The sequence below is a fragment of the Paralichthys olivaceus genome, chromosome 13 (assembly GCF_024713975.1).
Source record: "Paralichthys olivaceus isolate ysfri-2021 chromosome 13, ASM2471397v2, whole genome shotgun sequence".
Taxonomy (NCBI): domain Eukaryota; kingdom Metazoa; phylum Chordata; class Actinopteri; order Pleuronectiformes; family Paralichthyidae; genus Paralichthys; species Paralichthys olivaceus.
Window position 1 is genome coordinate 16,691,898 of NC_091105.1, and position 23,499 is coordinate 16,715,396.

Consider the following 23,499-nt stretch of genomic DNA (forward strand, 5'->3'; position numbering starts at 1 on the left):
TCTGCTAGTGTGCTTCTTATTACATATTTCCCTCAAGCCACCTATGCCACAGCAGTCTTCAGTGGGCTGCTGTGTCTCCAGTCCCTGGAATAAATTTGAAAGCCCAGGTGGGAATGTTGCTTGGCGACTTCTACGCTCCATTAAGCTTCTGCAGGCAGTTTAAGAAAAGGCTACATTTGCATGCAATATTTATTTAAAAAAACAACCTGTGGGTTCCTGGCCTCGATGAGCGGTGGGAGACGGCAATAGAGGATGTAAAATGTCATGTTGGATCATCACTCTGGGGATTAATCAGTGTTTCATGAGATTGGGGCTTAACACTGTAAAACCCCTGCCTACGATTTCAGCAGCTCTTTATGACTAACATGGGATATTGAGCAGAGGCATAACAAGGTCTTCTTGAGATCTTTGCTGAATTATGTATATACACAGGCCCTTGGATAAACCGAGGACCTGCGCATTTGCTCCATTCGTCTATTCCCCACAGCCCTCCACCGCTTGACCTTCTCTCCATTACCTACAGCACAGAGCATTTTTCATGTCAACACAATCAATTTTTGTTTGCCTTGATCCTATTCTGCTTTCACACCTCTTTCTAGAGCCCAGACACTGCCATTCTCCAGGTAGTATTTCAACACATGAGAGTGGGAAACGGTCCCAACAGGATGTTGATGTAGAAGTCTAACATTTTGTATTGATTAATGAGAATCCATTAGACACACACCACTGGGAGCAATAACAGTGACCATCACTGACCTTTGTCTATTCCTTGTGTAACCATTGACTTGATATTATGTCAATTCAGTTGTCACACATGAAGAAGGTAGAGTACTGAGGAATTGAAAACTAATCAAGCAGCACACGATGGCAGTGACCATCAAAAACACCAATCCACTGTAATGAATGACACACAGACCAAGTGCTACTGGGAAATGATTTAAACAGGATTAAATATTTTTGGTCACTATGACCAGCTTTGAGAATACACCTCCAGTCTATTATTATTCACTTACACACACACAATCAATCATCTCTCTTAGGCTCCTCCTCTCACACCATGTTTTAAGTGTATGTTTGCTAGACACTTTTAAAATGCCGTAGATGGGCAGTGGCAGTTGAACAGACTGAAGGTGACAATTTTCTGCAACTCTGTGAAAATGCTTGAAATGCTTACCAAAGTCCCCGGGGACGAAGATGTCATAGACACAGCTCTGGCCCCTGGTGTAATTATGTGGATAGTTTGGGGACAGCACGGTCCCCTCTGAACCTGTGAAGTGACCTCCGCAGGGAGCTGCATGAGCAGGAAGGGAAGCAAAAGAGAAGCACGGTTAACAAATGTGAAACAACCACCTCATAATACCTGGGGAAATAAGGCGATAAAATACATTCAGCAAATCTATTCTAACTGCCCAGGTAAGCAGTTCATATAACAGAATGAGATGAAAAGTCACCTATGAACTTCAGTTGCTGACAAATGGAATTTTGGCCAGCATACCAAAATAATATGACATTTGAGAAACACTTTGGGGAAAAAGGAAAGTGAGCTGTAAACAGACTGGGAAAAAAAGCTGGAGTTGTGTTTACAGGGTTAAAACCCAACAGGGGAAACAACCAACAAGAAAAAGTACTTCCAAATACAGGAAAAAAACCATCAATCAACGAAACACACATAATCACAAAAGTTCCACATGCCTGTGACTTCAATCAGACTGTGTTGCCCAGCGGCATGTTTTCAGAAACTTTAGATTCCACTCTTCGGCCAAAACACGCTTTCTGTCAGCACACTGAGCACATCGAAAATCCAGATGGAAGATAATTATTTCTAATTATCATATTAATTGATTAGTACGTCAGAATATACCATCCATTTAAGTTAGAATGCACTAACACAGTTTGTGCAGCCAAAGCCACAGTAAAGACAAATTCTTGCACCACATGTCTGCAGATATTCAATTTGGGACTATGTTCATTAATAGAAGCTATGGTCTGTCCTGCACCTACGTCACATTGCAGTGCAATCTTAAGCTGTTGATAATGAACCTAATTTGCCAAGAGACCCTCTAACACACTTGCCTCGGACCGAGCCATCGGATGAGGGAGCCTCGACTGTAAACAAACACACACTCATTTGTTGGAGGGACACTGTCACCAGCTGCTCTGAACCCCCCTGTGGCCCACACAAATATGTCACTGCTGTTCCACTGGTCTGCACAGAAGAAGATGAACAACAGCAAGCAGAGGTGCCAATGTAGAAAAACGGATAAGCGATCTATCTGTTTGGTTGTTGAGAGGCAGGTAATGTGATGCTGGCACATTGGACTAATTCAAGCAGAATGGTATGTCGCCCTTTTAAAAATGTGAGGATGCAGTGTTTCAGAGACATTAAGGGGTTTCACTTTTTTTTTCATTTTTAAATACTGAAAGGATAGATGTTGATGGACACTTTAGTAAAGCACATAACTCACACAGATGCCCACTGTAAAAGAAACAGCTCCCCGGTGTGAGCGTGGGGGCCCCCGTTCTTCACTGCTGAGAATGAGAGCTGAATTCTAATTCAACCTTGGCTGATGTGCATCTAAATAGTATTAAAAATGGTGTTATGCCTCTCAAGAAATGAGAAGCACTGGATTCGCATCTGGAAACTCCTCACATCTTCTCTCACCTGTATCCTTCACACTGATGCTGCAAAGCTCTATAAGCCCACACATTTGATTTGTGAATAATAAATAATACTCCCTGGTATATTATAATCTCAAAATACTTTGAATCTATTAAACAGCCTAGTTTTCAACTGCTTTACAGTCAACACTTCAACACTTGTCTAAACGACAGTTAGTTTCAACACGCTATTTCTACAGATCAGCTGGAGTCTATTTCGCACCCAAACATCGTGGCTTTTATAATTAAGTTAGTTAGTTTCTATCAGTGCATATCATGAATGTTTTCATCAGTCTTTTGTTCCCTCTGCCAAGGAGGTTATGCTTAGTCTGATTTGTTTGTTAGTCTGCAGGATTATGCAAAAACTACAGGACAAATTTCTATGAAATTTGGAATAATAGCACTGCACAGGGCTATACAATGCAGCAATGCAGCAACACACCAAGTTAGATCTCGCTAATGTCATTATGAGAATTGTAAAAATTTAATTTTGGTTAATGAACTGCAGCAGAACAGATAAGCCATAATCTAGATGAGTATTATTTGACAGAGTCAGATAGGGTATGAGCCTTGGCAGAGGTTATGCACTCTCAGAGTGCCCTGCTTGTTTCATTCCATTATTGCTTAGATTAACTGGAACTGCAGGTTTGATGTTTATGTTCAGTATATTTCTGGAGTTCTGTGTTGGTCAATTGAAAATTTGATGTGCACATGAAGATCCTATCTATCTTTTGATTAATGATTTGGTCAGACTATAATCATGGGGTTCTGCTGTTGGGTTCTGCGATGAGTTAAGTGTTTATATCTACAACACACCGTTCTCTCCTTTGGTTTACTTTTCCTGCATCAGGCAAAAGAAGTGTGCAACCCACATAAACTTTAACACAGCACCCTTCTGGTATCACACAGTAACAAATATTGACCAAATAGCTGGAGTGCAGTTATCTCCCACTCAGGTGTTCTGTTATTGTCAGCATGTTGCCTTCTTACCTTGACAGCTTGGTTTGGCTCTGTCCCACTCTGGTCTCTTGCTGTTGCCCATGACACATGTCAGAGTGGAGTAGCCCTGCAGCAGATATCCAGCTTCGCAATGAAATGTCACCATAGATCCCAGCTTGTAGTCAGTACCCATTCTTGTGCCATTCATCACATTCCCGGGATCAAAACACGCCTCCCGCAGTTTTGCTGCCAATCAAAAGAATAAAGTCTAAAATGAGTGAGGGAATCTAATAGAGCACAAATAAGAATAAAAAAATATAGTTTTAAAGCTGCAGCAGTCTGTTTGATTCAACCTCACTTTTTAAAAAATTTAACTTGGTCTACATTGTGGAAATATTAGGTTGAATCAGAGGCCATTCTCACAGCTGGCATCAATATTAGATAACATAAGTGTGTACAGTAGCACACTTCAAAGACCTCATTTTATAATTCATTTATGTATGTATCGAACAAAACCCCCCGCTGTTATGCGTAAACACATTCTTTGAAAATGCATGTAGACTCCCACTTGCACGGGCCTTCAGAGTACCTTTGTATTCCAAATGAAAGCCGGTGTAGCTCACAGAGCCGTCACTGCGAAATGCCAAGTACATGAAGTTGGAAGTGCTCTCAATCTTCTCAGGAAGTTTACTGTCTTGGAAACTGCCAATCAGATGAGCGCTGCTGTCTGGACCGTCATAGATATACAGGAAGTCATAGTTGGGCTCAATACTGAAGCTGTGACAAGTAAAAGAAAACAGACAATTAAGAGATAAAACAGTAATAATTTCATCCAGATTGTAGGAATGTTTGAGAGATTTACATTGCTTTAAGGTTTCAAAATTTGAGTGTGTACCGCAGTGCTAGAAGTGAGTCATGCCAAGCGATTTGTTTTGCATCTCCAGACAAAGAGATACAAAAAGATATCTCCCCGAAGAGGTGAGAAGAGATTAAATTGTTGTGACACTGCGGTGGCACAAAATCTTCCCAGACGGCAGTGGCAATGCAGTGTGAAAAGATCGCTTCATATTGTGGCGCTGTGTATCAAATCGCATGCAGCAGTGAGAGAGCGGAGCATTTGTTTTCAAAATAATGAGCCTGGTTTATGACAAAAATGTAAATAGCTTGGAGATAATTGCATTTGAGTTGGATCAAGGCAACTCCAATTTAAAATCATAACTCCATCCTTTCGTTTGGCATTCCCACGGGAGAAGGCAGCATTGTGCTAACTCCATTAGATGTTTGTTTTGAAGGACAAAGTTGAAGAAAAAAAAAAACACAGTGAGTTTCTTCTCTTTGCCTAAAGGAGAAGGATTGTAGGTGGGAGTGCAGAGAAAGCCAGTGTACCTGCGCCTCTTCTCTCACCCTCCGACTATGGAAATAACACTGAGAAGTCAAAAGAAGACTGCCCATGAAATGTGCCCTCAGGCCTTTCAGTGAGTTTTCTCGTGGCTGTTACATGCTTAGATTATAATTAATAATGTAAAGCTTGTTGTCTGAGTTTCTTACAGCGTAGGAAATGAGCTGCACTCAGAACACAGCTCTGTGCAGTATATGCAGCATTCAGCCAGAAATCTTCTTTCACCCCATTCCAGCAAAGTGGCAGGAATACCTGCCTTCTGGGTGTTTGGTAGAGGCACTGCTGCTCCTGCCCCTATCTCCCAACCCACCTGGGCTCCAAACTCAGGTTCTCTGCTTAACACACATGGCCAACTTTGCTCAATACCATGATGTTATACCTGGTTCCGCTGCAGAAAACAAGCAATTCCACTGCACAGCCTGAGCTGCTGTGCATCCACTGAGAACAGACTCCATTCTGTTGCAGGCAGGTTACAAACATAGCACAGGTTTAGGGAGAGCTCCATCTTGTAAGTCACTGGACCATGTATTTAAAGGACAACATATTTTTTTAACAGCCCTCCAGCATTTTCTATCTGATCCACTACCCATACTCTACCTTGAAGTCCTGGATTTGCTTTATTAATATTTTTTTAAAGCCCTGTGCTTTGAAATAAATAAATATATATTGCTACTATGAAAAATTTAGCCTAGTTTTTTTTTAATTTTTCAAATTTGCTTTATTTTTCACTCATATTACCTGATAAAAGCCAAGGAGATGACATAGTCTGAGTGCACAGCAATAAGCCAGTCGCAGTCTTTGCTGTGTGGGTAGGGGTTGGGGTAGTTGGGAGAGAGGATGAATCCTGAAGATCCAGTCACATTCCCACCACAGGGTGCTTGAAAGATAAAACAGGAAGAAGAGGTGGATGAGAGAGATTTATATATGAGATATGTTTCTGACCCCTTTCTTATGGAGGCGCTTAATATTTCTGCTACATTTCCTAAATCAAGTCTGTTGTATCCTATAAAGTGTTCTGCTCAGTGTTCAACAGGGTTAGGATCAACGCACACATACACAAAAAGAGCTTTGATTTTTTGGTTGAACTTGATAAACATGTAGGATAAATATACATCTGACCACAAATATGAAAAACTAACTTCTGAAATATGAATTATTCAAACAACAAAATGCATCTCTGCTCTTCCAAAAAAGTGGGTTTTAAAAGTTATTAACCCTTTTTTTTAACTCTGCAGTGATGAACAGACTCTGTAAGATACAAATGAAGCCAGCAAGACATCAATTTAAACACCAATTAATTTGTATTATATATCAATGCTAACATTAAACCCTTTACTGTGTATATCAGGTTTATGTAATTTTTTTATAACTGCATTTTCGGTGTCTGAGCACACAGATGACTAAGTTGCTCTTATTTAGAGAGATTTATATAAGAATGAATATAAGAACAGCTGACAATTACATCAAGTTCTGCCTGAAACAAACTTGCTCCTGATGGCATTAAATTATGCTCAGTTGTGTGATCTTGTAATCGCATTTCAACAATTCCTAGCAGTTCCCAGGCCGGAAAAAAGAAATGCCTTACTTGGACCAGTTGGCAGCAACTCAAGAGCATCTAAGTTTTTTTGGACCTACTTAGTGTAATTATTTCTAATTGCATTGTTAAGTAATTAGTTGTTAAGCTCTAATATGGCAATGTGTTGGGAGACTATAGAGTACTCAGCCTTTAACCGAAGTGGATTTGTCCACATAAACGTTGGCAAAAACTCAAACACAGCTGAACAGTCTTGTTTATCCTCCACATATTTTCAAGACATCAGTGAGAGAGAATTATAGTCTATGCTGCAGCCAGTTAATAGAAAAACTCCCTTGCTCCCTCTTCCTCTCACCATCCCTCTTTCACTCTGATCCTCTACACTTCCTTCTTTCCCTCTCTCCTTCAATCCATATTCCTCAATCTCCTCTGCACATTCCCCCTTCCCCCCCCCCCCCCCTCTCTCTCACTCTCTCTCTCTCTCTCTCACCGATGCAGCTTGGAGGGCTTGGTTGCCAGTAGTATCTATTTTCCACTTGGATGCAGGTGATTCTGCTCTCTCCCTGCAATTCATATCCCGGATCACAGGAGAAGGTCACAGAGTCACCCGGCTCACGTCCTTCACCGTTGCGACTGCCATTCATGGGAATACCTGGATCTCTGCAGGCTGTGGCTAGCGAACCTGAAGGGCAAACACACGCACACACACACGTGACACACATAAACACGCATGTGCATACAATGTACAGGGAATCAATGAACACAAGAGAGAGCACACACAGTTTTATATCATATGCTAGACAGCTGTCAAACTGAAACTGTGGCTCAAACAGTGTTACAGCACAAAGCAGATTACAAACTGATATCAGCCGAAATCCTGCCATGTTTTCCTAATCTGTTTTCCTAAACCACAGCTGTGCAGCAGCCCAGCAGCGAGAGTGTTCTGGTGAAATCTGATAGATTCTTCAGATTTTCCCATCTTCACAGACTTTATTGAGAGATTTAACAAAGTTACGCATACTGGAGCCTTATGATGTTGCTTTTTTTTTTATAAAATACAAAATACATTGTGCAAAAAGAAATCAAAGAAGAAAGAAATACAATACAAATGTGAATTAAGACATGATCAGGTTGCATATGATGTGATTAATGGATGACACACTCAGAACAATAGATTTGATTATGTGACTTCAAGACGTAGGTGTAAAATAATCAGTGGGTGTGATTTAATATCTATGAAACAAGGGATCATAACGATCCAAATTTTAATGAAGAGACACTTAACCTCTATTCTGCATGGATGGTAATTACAGATGTAACTCCATACCACAATTCAATGGCTACCATCACAAAACACAGTCCCTCATTGAAGACGGTTTGCAGAGGTTTCAACCAACACAACCGGATTCATATTTGGCCCCTGTGTTTTGCAGTAGTTAAACTAACAATATGAATATATTTCATGTTTTTTAGGAAAACGATTGGGGCCAGTCCTGTAAGTCTACTGCTCCCATCATGCTTTCGTTGCTGAAAACCACTTGCCTGAGGCAAAAGGGTATTTAAGTACAGTGTGCATCTCCAGAATCGATTTCAGCCTCAAACGCATGCAGTGAATCCTACGTCATTGATTTTTACATTAAGCTGCCATGTCTATGTACTAAAGAGAATGAAAACTTGAACATCGTTTCATCAGATATGGAATACATAAGTGGCTCTGAAACTTCTACCCTTTAGATTTCTCAGTGTTGAAGCTACTCATCAGCAGAACATTAGTATTACGAAAGCAATCGTTCGTGAGAAATGTGAACTATTTGGGTCTTCACTGCTCATCCAGGCACAAATGAAGATCACATAAAATACTAAGACATGAAAGATGACAACATGTAAACCCACTATCATTCACTATGGTTAACTTAATATCATTTGGGAACATTCTCATTAGAAGCCAACAAAGTGTGAAGCTTCAATGTGCTCCTTATACCATGTAAGAACATGCTTAATGTGCACTGTGCTGACAACATTAATGTGGTGGTAATCCGTAAACATGTTCAGTGCCATTAAAAACATTCAATATGTCTAATTGTTGACTATTTAAATGTGGAATATTTTAGATATAGTTGCTGACTATTTGTACATTCACATTCAAACCAGGAAATAAACCTGATGTTTCAGTTTTTAGAATGAGTCTCACAAAGAGCAAAAGAGATTACAATCCTACACTACCTCAGCTACTCAGAAGAAAATACTCACTGGAGAAGTCAATGGCAAAACCAGACTTTGTGATGTAAAAGTCAGTCTCAAACTGAATGGTGACGATGTTGAGAGTGGAGTGGATTCCCTCAGGTAGCAGCGAGCCGCTGACTTCCTTCAGAGACATCTCGTTCTCGGGAGGCCCGTCCCACACCTTCAGGATGTCGTGGGATGCCTCCGTGTCAAATGCAAGAAACTGCAGACTGGGAGACAGGAACGCAGGAGAGTGTTACTCTGACTTTAATTCTGTCAGTTTAAGTTAAGTCAGGTCATTACGTTAACATACAGCATGATGAATGAGGTAGAGATGCATTCAGCTTAGGTGACAGTTTATTCACTCATGTTTAATTGAATAAAGGCAACAAATACAAATCTTGCCAAGAAGGCAGGCGTTATGTGAGCTGACGTCAAAAGAGAGATCTATCTTGAAATAGTGTCGCCATGCTTTTGGGAATTTTAGTTGAGATTTTCTATCATTAATCAAACTCTGTCAAAGTAAGAAATACAAGTGCAAAGAATTATCTGCAGTCTCACAAAGAGATGGCCTGAAGCAGCTTCTGTCTTTAAGGAATCATAGAATGTTTACTTCGACATCTATTTCAAATCAGGTTTTATTTCACAGTAATCCTAGATGCTCTCAAGCAAAAGAAATGTTTCCATGTCCTGCAAATATCACCCTGGGTGTTGTCAGTGTCTACAGAGTCCCTCTCCCAGTCATTGTTGATGTAGCTGCTGCAGGCTGTTTCTCTCGATGACATCCAGCTTTAGAGGAGGCAGCTTCATGTTTAAAATCCTAACTGAACTTGACTTGAGTGAAAACATTTTTTGTTTTTTCACTTTGAGTCTTTTGTAGTCAGGTCAAGTAAGCGTGACCTCAGTCAATTTAGAGTGAATTGAATCAACATCCTTCAGTTGAATTTCAATCAAATTCCTTTTGATTTAACCACAAAAAAAACACAGAGGGCCCTTCTGTTGATTCCTAATATACACATTCAAATATATAAAAAATGGAGACCACTCCAAATTTGTTTTAAATCTGCAGAACTGTATGTATGACGGCCACTTCATTCCAGTATCTGTTGAAGGATAGATCTAAAGTGTTAAAATCATTTTAAACACAGTAAAATCAGAGAAGCTGATAATCCTGCATTGGCACATTTTTTTCCAAAGCTGTATTTGTTTCTTTTGAAGACTTATATAATTTAAAGCCCTACTTTATGTTATTAAAAGCCTCTGTAGTTTTTTTTCCTCCTCATCACCATATTTTGTGATTTATGATGCTCAATGCAATTTGCTTTTTAATTTATTACATGTTTTAATTAAAATATTTTACATTATCAAGTCAGTTATACAAAGAAAATGGCATACATATTCAGAAAATTGAGTTACCTGACAATGTTGCCAGAGTTGACCTCAATTGTCCACGTGCACCTCAGGTTGTTGTCGTAGGGGAAGGGATATCCGGGAGAGAGGATGCGCCCTGTGGACTGGCCCTTGAAACTGCCACCACACTCCGCTGCATTGACGTACACACAAATTAGTACAAAGAAGCAAAGTAACAAAACAGGAAATGCAGTCACATGCATTTAGAAGCAAATGTCCATGTGATGAAACCAAAAACAAAAAAATACTGTCAGAGTCCACAATGATGACTAATGAGCAACAGTTCTAGGCTCTGCTTAAAATGAACAATTTTCTTTCCTGCTAACAGGTAATAGGACTGCAACAATGACTTCCTGCCTGACTAGAGAAACTCACAGATGCAAAACTTGTTTTGTTTCTAAGTATGCCTCCTAATGATGCCATTAATTAACTTTAAAAAGACTGTGTCCAGAGAATATATAGGCTGGGCCTCGGACTGCAGGGAGGACCACTGCTACAAATGTTAATGACTGGAGGAAAATCTTATCCAATCTGTGCCGTCTCTCCCCTGGTTATCATCTCGCTATCTATATTACAGAACAAACGGCACTTAATTAATAGGAAAATTGCATTAGATTGCCACAGTGGTTTGCTATAATCAGCATCATAACACTGAGCAAATGTGAAAGTCCTTGACAGGAGCCAGGATGTGGCCCAGGAGGAATGGCTAGAAATCCCATTTCACATTCAGCTCACAGATACATGGCTCACTATTAATATTGACAATTCAGTGATCCAGCACTGTTAAACAGTTAATCAATAGACTGATTACCTTTCCTTTTTTTTTTTTTTTTTTTTTGATTGTATTGAACATGCCACAATGCAAGACTGAAGCACTTTCACTGAAAAAGGAACAAGTACATGTTTCATTGAAAAAGGCCTGGGGAAACAGTGGCATTTAAAGTGCAATTCTGCACACGTCCGGAATTTGAAAATCATATTTTACCCTAATCCATCACTGCTAGACATTAAGAAACAGACAATGCTTCACAACACCTTCCAGACTCGAGCAACGTGCAGGTAATAGCTTTATCATTTGTCTGTCTCAGCATGTTCTGAATATGAAAGTACAGCCAAGATTGTGCATTTTTGTCTGTGAGTCAATCTGATACGAGCACTCTGATAATTACATCTATGCTTCTAGAAGAAAACATGCAGATCAATTGCTTGTGGGTTAAATTTCTAAATTACATAGCCTACAAATGAAACAGACACAGAAAAACACAGCAAAAGCTCAATAGAGTTTCAAATTGCTTCAACATTGTGTTCTTAATAGCTCTGCACACCTAGTTTTTCATCAAGAACACAAAGAGATCAATGATTCACAATAAAACATCGGAGGCAAATTCATATTCTCCGATAAGATTACAAGCAGCATATTTTCTTTCTACCATGTTAAATAAATTAGAACTCATGTTGATATATGAATCCTTGGGATTAACAGCTAGCAGCAATGTTAACAGTTAACCTGACCTCAATAATAAAAAGTAACTGCAGAAGACAAAGCAAGAGATTTCAGACCTGTTAGTATGGACGGGGATTAAAACTTATATTGGATCAAAATGCTTGTGTGGAAAGAGTTCACCATTGAGATCAACATACATTAGTTGTATAGATGTGGCCAACGACGGAATATAAACATATTTGGAGAGATTTACCTATACATGACGGGAGGTGATTGTCCCATGCTCTTCTCTCCCCAGTCATGCACTTGAGGATACCACTGCCATGCAGGGTGTAACCTTGATCACAGCCAAAAGTAATGGCACTCCCAGCAAAATGACCCTGGTCACTGACTTTGAAGCCGAACTGCGGCACACCTGGATCATCACAGTGCGAAAGCTCAAAACCTGGACGAGTGAGATTAGGAAAAGGCAGAAATGAGTTGAAGAATTACTTCACATGAATCCTGGGGACATAACCTTTTAAATGTTAGTCAGCATTTAGAGCCACATACAATAGAGACAGCCATTCTGTAAACATTCTTTAGCACCATATTTCCATTGATCTGTATTGTAAAGAGGTATTGATTGAGCTTCGAGAATTAATTCCCAGTTGAGCACAAAGGAGAGCTCGGTTACGTTGCCATTATATTACTTGGCAGTAAAAGATTCCTTTTGGACCGACAGCCCAATTAGACATTCACAATTAAATGTTCAATTGACTGTGGACGTTTACCACGACTGAGAAACAGCCCATCCACTCGTAACACTTTGGGGTATTACAAGAGAAATAAAATAAACAAGCCACAAACAAGAAAATGTTGCAATAACTCCTCAGCTCGCCATGTTTGAACTTGACCGTGGCCTTTATGTGTGTTGCTCTCTTTCAGGTACTAAATGTAAGTGTTCTGCTATGCAGCAACAGTGACTGCACATAAAACCAGCAGTCCTGATTTATCATCTCTTCGCACAACGAGGTCCGTGCCCATGCCAGATGTTACGCTGGTGTAACAAGTGTCATGCCCAGTGTAAATCTCCAGCAGATACTTCACACATTTGGAAAATAATCTCAGCACTTCAGGTGGAGGTGTCGTGAAAACATGATCAGATTTCATGTTCTGACAAGTTTTAAGCTGCCTGTACACCACCTTCTCTTTGCCCTCTTGCTGTTCACACATCAGTCAATCCTCTCCAAGTTGAAAAGAGTATTCATTCTGCTTGAAAAGACTGAGTTAAAAACTGCACTTTGAGATGGATAATGGGTGCGAGCATATATTCTGCTATTTACCTTGTGCACAACACTGGAAAAGTCATAAATTAAATCCAATTATGTGATACTTAATTATGGGTAATTTTGTAACTCAAAGGCAGCTAATAATTAAACTTAATTTCCCTTGAATTAATTGTGGTTGCATTTAGATTCTGCTGGCAATTTATTTAGTTAATGTAAATGAGTATATATTATTTGAAAACTTCATGTGTAATAACATTATCCCATAAAACTTATTTTATGAGAACTTTTTTATAGTGGTTTTTTCCGGCACATTTGCTGTAGAAATTATAATTTCTAGCGTCAACCTAGTAACAAAAACCTTTTGCTTTCATACTGTTTGAGTGAAAAGAGTTCTTGGCCTGATGCCATTCATACTAACTATATTGAATTCTACCTTAGAAAACCCACTGGTAGATAAAAGGAATTCAGAGATTGCAGGTGAAACACAAAAAACACTTTAAATTGGACCGCAAAGTGCAGTGTCACCAAAGCATTCTCTCGTCACAGTAATAAATTAGAAACGGTTAGCAACAATACACAGTCAGCAAGCCAATTAAGGCAAGAAACAAAACCCATCTATTACTGGCCCACTTACTGCAATGACCCAAACTTTCAATACACACACGCTCATGCATATGTAGAAGCACACACTGTCTGCTGTGCATGCACATACACATTAGCAAACAATGATTTCAAACAAAACCAACTATAATTCACCTGTTTTAACAAGGAACAGTTAGGCAGACAATTGCTGATGTGGGGAGCAAAGGAAAAGAAGGAGCGGGGGATGGCAGAGCGAGAGAGGAAGCAGAGAAAAAGGGAAATTTTCCTGCAGGAGTGGAGCGGAAACAGCATGCTGTGTTTAATGGATACCCTGACAGTGAAAGACACAGTGAAGCAGGGTGAGGGTCAATTAAAATTTTCTTTTAAATTCAGCTACTTGAACCGCCTGGCTCCTGAAGTGAGGCTAAATTCAGTCATTTGGAAAAGCTCTAAGTCCCCCCTCCTCCGGGGAAATGAAATGTGACTTACTGTGGTATATGAGGCGGAACCCCGCTGCCGTCACCTCCTGGTCGGAGTAGAATTCCAGCCACAGATAGTTGGAAGTGCTGGTGAGGGACAGACCTTGCATCGACGTGCCTGTGTAGGTGCCAAGGAGTGGGGCTGCACCATCCTTGCCATCATAAACCTGAGCAGAGACAGAAAGCGAATTTTTATAGACGTGTGCTACCTACAATTAAGAATTAAATGTTAATACCGAAGAAAGAAAGCGACAGTTAAAAAGAAGCTATGAGTTCTGTATATCAAGTTTTATATGGCACCTCTACTGCAAATCCAATGTCCTAAATGAGATGTGAAAATTAGATTGGAGTGACCATAATTCCTCCTACTGATTTGATACAGTGCCTCTTAGAGTTGAATTAACAAGATGGTGCTGGGTTACATGATGCCAAAAAAAAGGACAATTTTGGAGGTGTGGTGGAATAATCATTTTTACTTTATAAGATTGGCTTTTTAATCAAACGGTTTGAGTGACTTTGTTGAGCAAATATTAAAATGTTCTTCAATATTGAAAAGCTAAAATCCAACACGAGATTGAAATCACTACAAGCAAAGAGTAAGGCACTTTTCTGTTATCTGGATTTATGCCAAATAGATGTTTTAATCTTTGTTTGTTTATCTCTTTCAGCCCAGCAAGGTGTTGAACCGATGCATCCAATGTAAATTATTTGTCAAAGAAATATCCCTCTTTATGGATTTCCAGCATTATACATAACCTTTCCTGATTGACTGTGAAATAAATCTGGGCACTTCCTATGAAATACTCCTGAGGCATTCTTTGTTTTGTTTTCTGTTTTGTTTTTTTCTTTAAGGCAATTTAGCTCTACGATGTTGTCTGCCCACATTTCAGATACTCACAAGATGACTAAGTACAAGAGATGACTGTCTACACAACTCCACTACTAAAAAAATAGATAGAAGCCGACAATGCTGTTAATTGAAGCATAAGATAAGACATCTGCATCCCAAAAAGAGTGCATTCCAGCTGTGAAGAGAGGACTACATAGTCATTTGCATCACATCTGTGGTGCTTACAAAAAGCTGTTAAAATGCCCTTGAGAAACGAAATGAATCCTTTCCTTCCCAGAGAGATGCTGCTGCTGTTGTTGTTTGACCTTTGATCTGACTACCAATACAAAACAGTTGAGTATTCTGCCTGGTGTTTTCCACAAAATCCTCCTTTTACTGGTTTCTTATGTTGTACATAATAAAAAGCACCAGTAGCTGACTCATATACTATTGGTATTTGTTGATTATCTATATATATTGTTAAGCCTTGCTTATAAATATGTTCTTTGTGTTTCAAATGTGAATTTGTGTGTGTATTGTTGAGCCCTGTCAAAAGGAGAATTTCTGTCACCTTGGCAAAGACAATGCAGTTTATCTATCTATCTATGTTCCATCACCATCATGGAGCGTCTGTGTTGTGTTGTGTGTCTTTACCTTGATGATGTCACCTTGTGCGAGTTGAAAAGTGCTGGCAGTGATGTTGATGCCTTTGCCGGTTGTAACCTGGATGCTGTACACACACTCGTGGCTGTTGTCATAGTTCATTGGGTAGTTTGGGGACAAAAGAACTCCCTCATTGTTGGACACTGTTGATCCACACTCAGCTGCAAGAAAAACCAAGACCAGAAACATAATCAGTTTAATAACAACAGAAGCTGCAAAGCCTCACCAAAAAAATCTCTAATCTCTAAAACTAAAATTGGAATAAAAAATGCACGAGAGATAACAGACTTAATACAATCGATCTATTATTAATAAAAAGATACGGCTATAATTCAAATGTGGTGATAACTGATCCATCCAAGCTTCCATCCTTTTCATTACATTAGTAATACAGTAATCATTATCAGCTGACACTGATGCATAGTGAAATGCCGATTATTATTAAATGCTCAGTGTATGAACGTCATCATGCCAAGTCATAACAGTGGAGACTCTCCAAAATTAACTGTTCTGAATCAACAAACGTAAATCCATGCGAGCCTTTTCTCTGCATGACTAGTAGAAACCTCCTTTAAGCAAAGCAATTCAAAATGTACTCCTAATTAACCCAATATGTTTTGAAGGGATTAGTTCAGATGACAGCATCATGTCTCTGCTATGAAATGGCTTAAACTCTGGAGCCAGCCCTTAAAATGTGCAAGAAATGTAAATGAATATCTTTGAAGAGAAAACAATTACAGTCTTTGCAATAATATTGTTCCTGAACTAGCAGCTCACATCATTGGTAATCACAGATCTGCAGGTTACAGGTTTCTATCTGCACTTGATATTGATATGTTTAAAATCCAACACTGGCTAACAGGGTAAATTCTGCAATAAACATATTGTACAATAGAAGAAATCAGAATAAAAGCAGATGACCACGTACCCACACACCTTGGAAGAGGGGCACTCCACATACGACGGCCACCTCCCAAGCACACAATCTCCTTCGTCCCCTGTAGACGATACCCTGTATTGCAGGTGAACGCCAGCGAGTCCCCGATTCCAAATCTGGAACCCGTGTGCCAGCCGAACTGAGGTGTTCCAGGATCCTGACAGGGTTCCAGATCATACTCTGGAAACATGACAGCCAAATAACAAATCAGTTCTAACTAATAGAATGGCTGTCTTGGCAGCAAAAATAATATCATTATGCTATCATAATGATTTATTACTTACTGAATACTTCATTTTGATCAAAATAACAATTTGGAAAATACACCAGTTCTCTTTTCAAAGAAACTCTTTGAGAACCCATTTGGCCCAGGAAAACAATATCGGAGTTTATAGGGATTATCTGCCTGGCTCAAGGACACTTCATCAGACTGGGATACAAGCCAAAAACTTCAGCCCAGCATGTCTAGATGAAGAATCGGACCTCTAAAAACAGGCCACCCTGTAGTATTAGATATATACATATATATATATATATATATAGGCTGTTGGTGGCCTTATGATTTGAGATGTAGATGCAACTGAGGCTGCGTAGGAAGAAGAAGTTCTTTCCCCCGGCATCATTCCTCTCACGGTCTGTATCTGGCAGAGTGAAGAGCTATTGTACCAAGGCCTATTGATTTCAGCACAGCAACACGTTACAGCGAAACCCCAGTGTAGAATGTGGCCTGACAGCATTGGCAAAATTTCATCAAAGGTCATAAAAGGTTACAAAATGAATTCTAATCAGAAAATCTATAGATGCTAATGATAGGGCTTGCAAGGACACACAGACAGACAGACAGACAGACACACACACACACACACACACACACACACACACAAAAACTACATTTCATGAATATTCATGGCTGCATAAGTTATGCTTCACTTCAGCGAACAGCAGGCAAACATTTAGCCAGGACGCTCATGGAGCAGACTCTCTCTCTCTCTCTCTCTCCTTTTTCGACTTTACCATGTCCCTCTCCCTCACTCTCTCTTTCTCTCTCCCCGCCCTCTCCATCAACCCTGCTCACTCAGCTTCACCATCTGTCTCATCTCCTCTCCCTCTCTCCATCTCCCTCCCTAAGCTTTGTATCTCCACCTATTGCTACATTCCTTGCTCTCTACATGGGGCCCCTATTATTTCTGAAAACCCCCCTCTTTCCCTCCCATCTCCTCAGTCATGAGGACACTGACCCACATGCCATGCTTTGATGATCATTCCTATCACGGTCGGACACCTTCTACCTGTGTAACCTCACTGTCTCTTAATTATCCTCCTCTGATCAGCACAGCCTGGGGCACTGTCTACCTTCAGCCTGCTCCCATTCTCATGGGCAAATCACTCCTCGGGTAACTTGATACACACTTTACAAAAGCTTACCACTTTTGATCTCATCAGTTGTCTTTGTCTGTCAGTCACCATCACGTTCTACCTCACAAATACAGCCAGAACATGTCCATACTTCTTTCTTCTTCCTCTACAAAATACATCCACAACTTCTTCCCTCTTCACACCTCCTCCCGACCTTCCCATTTGGACTATACACCTACTTATGCATCCCCCTTCTTTCCTCCAACACATAGAAACCTTAATATGTCTTCATACCCGAGAAGGAGATGTTGAATCCCTGAAGTGATATGGAGAAGTCGGAAATGAAACGTAGCTGGGCCTTAAAGTTCCCATACAGGCCGGCGTTAACTGGTGCAGGCCTCTCTGAGCCGGTGAGTCGAGCCAGAGGCTGAGCAAAGCTTCCGTTTTCTGTTATCAGAAGGTAGTCATGGTGATCCTCCAGGTGGAAGGAGTGAAAAGTGAATTGAACACCTTGGAGGAGAAAATAAGAAAGCCCATTGAGGAGAGTTTTCAAGAAATTGTGAAGAGTCACTCCTAAAGATACAGACAGAGCTTTGAATGAAATATAATATATGGACAAATTTGACTATATCCTCCATAAAGTTGCATTGTATAGAATATTATTGCACTACTCATGATTAAATCACCTCAAGCTGAATGTGACTATTCAATTTAAATGTAAGTCATAATTTCATAATCGTATTCATGATTAAAGATTAGCTATTAATTTGGGTTTAGCTTGACAAAAAATATAAATTCAGTCCACATGTTTGTCATTCACTAAATAATAAATGCTTTGATTTACAGCAGGACAAAGAATAGGCATAATAAAAACGAATCCTAACAAAATTCTAATACTGAAATGAAAAGTGACGGCCACATTTAAAAAAGCACAAACAAGATTGAAAGCAATTTGTGTGAAAGTGGAAAGTGAATTTAAAAATCTATTGTGATTTTGATTTTTTATTTAACTTCCATCTTCGTTCACTATGTAATTCAAGACGCAGAGGCAGGTTTGCCATGTGCCAACTTTTTAAAACTTTGTACAACTTAAAAACGTTTTTAATTGTATTTTCAAAAATACACACATCTGTATCAGATTACTGATTTGTGTGAGAAGGGAGAATATAATTAAAATATTAGAAAATCTATAACTACAAAAAAAACTTCACAGCGGCAAAGAAAACCTATACATTACTGTGGCAAGTCATGATGGTCTGCACAACTGGCTTCTATTTCTCCATAGTATCTCAGACCCCATGATAAGATCATCTCATTATGACAGCCAGTTGGTTAATTATCAGTACAATAAGCTCTTCCTTCTATATTGCATTGGTTGAATCTCTTTAAATATGACTTTACTACGTGTTTCACTGGATATTAATGTAATAATTCATGGTAATTTATACAAATGAATTAAAAATGGGGGAAAAGATGTTTCCATCTCTGACTTTGAACCAATTATGTAGAATGGCCGCACGATGTTTGGCTCACTTGATAAATAAAGACCCAAATAGCCATAAAATAAATCACAAATGAAATGATTGATCGTGCTCTGTAAACAGCAAATTACAGAATAGAGAGTAAAGGCAAATGATCAATTAATCAAGAGCCATCCATAAGAAGGGACATTCTAATATTTTGATAGATTAGGTATGTTGCTAATTCAAGTGGAAAAGCTGTGTGGATGAATGTCCTCCAGTAAGTAACCACAGCATAAATATACATTCCTATATTTTTTAATGCAGTGGAGACACCCACTGACAGGAAGAATGAGCTGTGAGTGTAGATCTGAATCCGTTAATATGTTGAATTAATTAACGAATTAACTAACGATTTCTTCGAAGAGTTAGAAGTTTTGCTGCTGTCAGTTTTTCATTTGTGGGTGAAATTGAGTTTCATGTTTCAGTTATTGTTGAAAAAGGTTACGGTGAAGGCAAATGTAAATACCTGTATATGTATGAATATGTATTGGTGTCATGGTCAAACTTTCATCTAGGTTACAATTATGAACAAAGGCAATCAATCAGCCCTAATAACACACAGATTAACATTCTGTTCATATTGAATACATCATTCAACTGTTTATAATGAAGTTTGAAAAATGTATGCATTCTGACATTAACAAAAGCTCCTTAGATTAGCATTAACCTACAGTAACCTGTAGTCCAATCAATGAACGTGGACTAGATGTGTGGTTGTGCTGCTGGTCTCACACAACGTTCTCATACCCTCCTGTTTTTGGCCTGTACACATTGAAACTGTTGAGTTTTGAAGAAGAATTGGAAAATCGAACAAACAGTTCAGTTCGCATGTGTCCTTCAATGGTTTTTTTATTGTTTTCTCAGCGGAGACTTAGCCATTCTAATGAAATTGATCACCTCACCATATGCGACTGTAGCACTGAAACAAGATCGTGCCCGACACTATTTTGCAGGTATATTTCACTGCATCCTGGGCTTGGCACCAGCCAAAATATTTGTGATTGGTTAAAATGAGTACACAGCATTTTCACCATGTAACATAATGATAATTCTCCAGCAGTGACAGCGCTGTGGCAAGAGGCCTGACTATGCAAGACCACTTACAGGGTAATGTCAGCTCAAGTTTGGTTATGAAAGTTACACTAAAATTGGGTGATGGAGCATAATAAAGACCCACATTTGAGTGAATTTACTACAGAATTCCTTACAACTAAGAAAATCCACTTTTAGATGCCCGGTCAGAGCTCAGAGGGCCAAACAAACATCCTGAAAATAAATTCCATCTGAGTGCTCCAGCTTGTTTGAAGATATTGCTGCCAGAGACCAGTTATTAAACCCAAGGGTTCATTTAACTTTTCCAGCAGAAATGTGAATGTAACAATTGAAGATGTGAAATATGATTGTGTTATTAGATGAGGAGCATTGTTTACTTTGGATAAAGATCTTATCACATTTTATGACAAAATTACAAATAACTCTTTAAAAAAAAGAAAAAAATGACAAAAAGTCATACACAAATTGAATACCCAAAGCTTTGTTTTGTTTTTATGGTGTCAAATAATTCAGTGGATTTTGATACATTTTTAAAAGAGTACAACATGGCATTTCAATATTCTCTTGAAAGAGAATAACAAGTAGGTATGGTAAAATACAGGAATAATGCAGTGGTAGGGCACAGAGATAAGCTTTGTGTGCTTTTCAAATGATAATGAAGACGAACTTCTGAGAGAAATGGTAACTTATCAAGTAACTGTCAAGAGAGTGCTGTGATAAGAGAGTTAAACTAATAAAATAAAGAATCATCTGTGAATAAAAGTGAGATAGCAGAATTATTTTACCAAGTGAACCACCGAAATGTCAAAACAGTTCATTAAATGAGGTAGTTGAAAAAATTCATGAAATGCAATATTCTCCTAATGGTGTAAAATAATATCTAAATGAGGAATGTGTAAAGCTGACTATTATACAACACCATATTAAAACATGCTTTTAAAAACAGGGGGAGATATATTTCAATATGTAAAGAGCTCAGAGTGTAATGTTCAACTGACGCAGTCTGGCCAGTTGCCCATGATGTAAAACAGTCAGTGCATTTAAATGATCTTTGTTCAAGTAATATATACACTTTATAACCCTCACTCTATAACAATAAAACCCAGAGGGTTTTGATCTGTTGAGGGGGTGTTGCTTTAATGTAAAGTTTTATCATTTGGCCTTTTTCAAGAAAATATTGTGTCAAGTGTGTTGTATATAAATAGACATACTGTTGCTGATGAGTACTCACACATAGGTCCTTATAGGGAGATGTAACTCTTAAGACCAACATTTTAAAATGCATATTTACGTCTGTATTGAAGGTGTATTTAATATATACCTAATGAATCATTTAAAAATCTGGGCAGTTTCTTACCTTTTCCATGGCTGACCTCTACAGTCCACGTACAGTTTAGAGAGTTGGGATACAGCTCCGGGTAACCAGGTGATAAAATGATCCCCCCAGGTCCCCTGATATCACCACCGCACGATGCTGAATAGAAGGTAAGATAGTGAACGATAACTGTTGCTGAAAAAAAAATGAAATAAATCCTTCTCCTGAAGACAGAGGACGATTTAAATGAATAATACATTCCAGTCATATCACATCCTGTCCAGCTATTTTTATGAATACCGGTAATTCTGCCAACACAATGTATTTTTCTTCTCTCCCTTTCGCCAAACCAGCCCTACTGCCTAACAGGACAATAAATTATTCATTGATTCTGTTATCCATCCATATTTTCTTCTACTATGGTATCTTAAACTAAGAGTCATTGTCAGAAAATGTGATAATCCATTACATTTACTGACAAGCATTTTCAGCAGATTAGAGCATCTGGCTTCATTTTGATAGAGATTTGAAAGTGATTTGGATTTTTCTCCAAATAGAAACAAACATCCCAGCACATTATCCAGCTACTCTTTACGTTGAGGATAATCCAGTAGCAGCCCGCTGTGCTGAGTAGTTACAGATGAGGCGATAGGAATGTTGTGTCCTCTCAGTTATGTGACTCTCATACATGTTGACTATTGACATATAATTTAAAGCTCCATATCTCATAAAGGGAAGTTAATGAGATAAAGGTCTACCCTTGTTAGTTGCTGGGCACTTGATCCGTCTGAAGGTTAACTGGTCTAAGTGAATATTGTTCAAACCTCAAACCATTCTCTTATCCTGTCATTGGGTTTCAGCTAAAATGCCACTGCACATAAAGGGCATTGCTTAAAAAAAAAAAAAAAAGCATGGATGAAGTTTGACAAGCTTTTTCCCATCTTTCTTTAAGTCTGTGTGTGTGCGTGTTAGTTTGTTCTTGGCCTGAGTGCCAGGTGGCATTGCAGCCAAGAGCCTGGATGCTAAACATCAAGCGCTGACAAATATTAGCAGTAGAACTCTTGTGCATGTATATTTTCAAAGTAATGAATGTCAGATGATGTTTTGGAGGATCACTGAGATGCCTGCGGCTCCACAGCTGCACACTTCCAGCCTCCTCTTCTCCTCACTCCTTCCACCCTTGGGCCCTCCAGCGTGCACAACACATCAAGGCTTGAATCCTTACCCACCAACAAAATTATTTCAAATATTTTATTAATGAACCGAAATTACATAAAGTCATTAAAAGTGGATGAGTATACTTGGCAAAGGATCTACTTCAGATGCTCCGTAGGCAAAGAGCCAAAGCACTGGGCACCAGTCTGGCACACACCTAGTCAGGAAAACGCTCCAAGATTTAAAATGAATTTTTCAAGGCCAATCATTGGGCTGAAGCTACATGAAACGGCACTGTAACATATGCATGCTACGGAGCGTCTTGCCAACTCTTGCATGTATTTTATTCATTATATTCTTTCAAGTGAGTGATCCGTGAGTAAGGGGAATCATTTACGGGATGTACACTGCAACAATAATCCCCTCAACTGTCCTTCATTGTGCTTCTGAATCACATAAAAGCTCAAAGTGTACAAACACAACCTCGTGAGAGATATTATGCAAGATATAAGAACTATCAGGAACATGCTGACCTTCATGCTTTGAAGTTGAGTATGCTCTGTCTTCAGTTTTAAATGATTCATAACACCCCAGGTAAGTTGTCACACACGGACTGAGTCTATTTGCTGAACAAAAAGTACTTTGACGATCATCTGTCTGGTCAGTCCGACCCGCTGTGGGAAACTCACTCGCTTGTGTAATTTGGTTATGTATAAAATTCAATCAGGA

The 23,499-nt window shown here is 39.1% G+C and overlaps 1 protein-coding gene across 5 annotated transcripts in view; it reads right to left on the bottom strand.

The window, feature by feature from the left end:
- LOC109632040 (CUB and sushi domain-containing protein 3-like) overlaps positions 1–23,499 on the bottom strand; it is a 205,402-nt gene that overhangs the window by 105,651 nt on the left and 76,252 nt on the right. For all 5 annotated transcript variants that reach the window (XM_069537722.1, XM_069537721.1, XM_069537718.1 and 2 more), the window contains 13 exons: positions 21,658–21,774; positions 18,019–18,234; positions 16,360–16,548; positions 15,423–15,592; positions 13,950–14,106; positions 11,861–12,052; positions 10,170–10,296; positions 8,781–8,983; positions 7,021–7,212; positions 5,735–5,873; positions 4,187–4,374; positions 3,649–3,843; positions 1,175–1,291 (listed from right to left, as the gene is read on the bottom strand). In XM_069537722.1, coding sequence (XP_069393823.1) covers positions 1,175–1,291; positions 3,649–3,843; positions 4,187–4,374; positions 5,735–5,873; positions 7,021–7,212; positions 8,781–8,983; positions 10,170–10,296; positions 11,861–12,052; positions 13,950–14,106; positions 15,423–15,592; positions 16,360–16,548; positions 18,019–18,234; positions 21,658–21,774 — 2,202 coding nt within the window. The remainder of the gene's footprint in view (positions 1–1,174; positions 1,292–3,648; positions 3,844–4,186; positions 4,375–5,734; positions 5,874–7,020; positions 7,213–8,780; positions 8,984–10,169; positions 10,297–11,860; positions 12,053–13,949; positions 14,107–15,422; positions 15,593–16,359; positions 16,549–18,018; positions 18,235–21,657; positions 21,775–23,499) is intronic.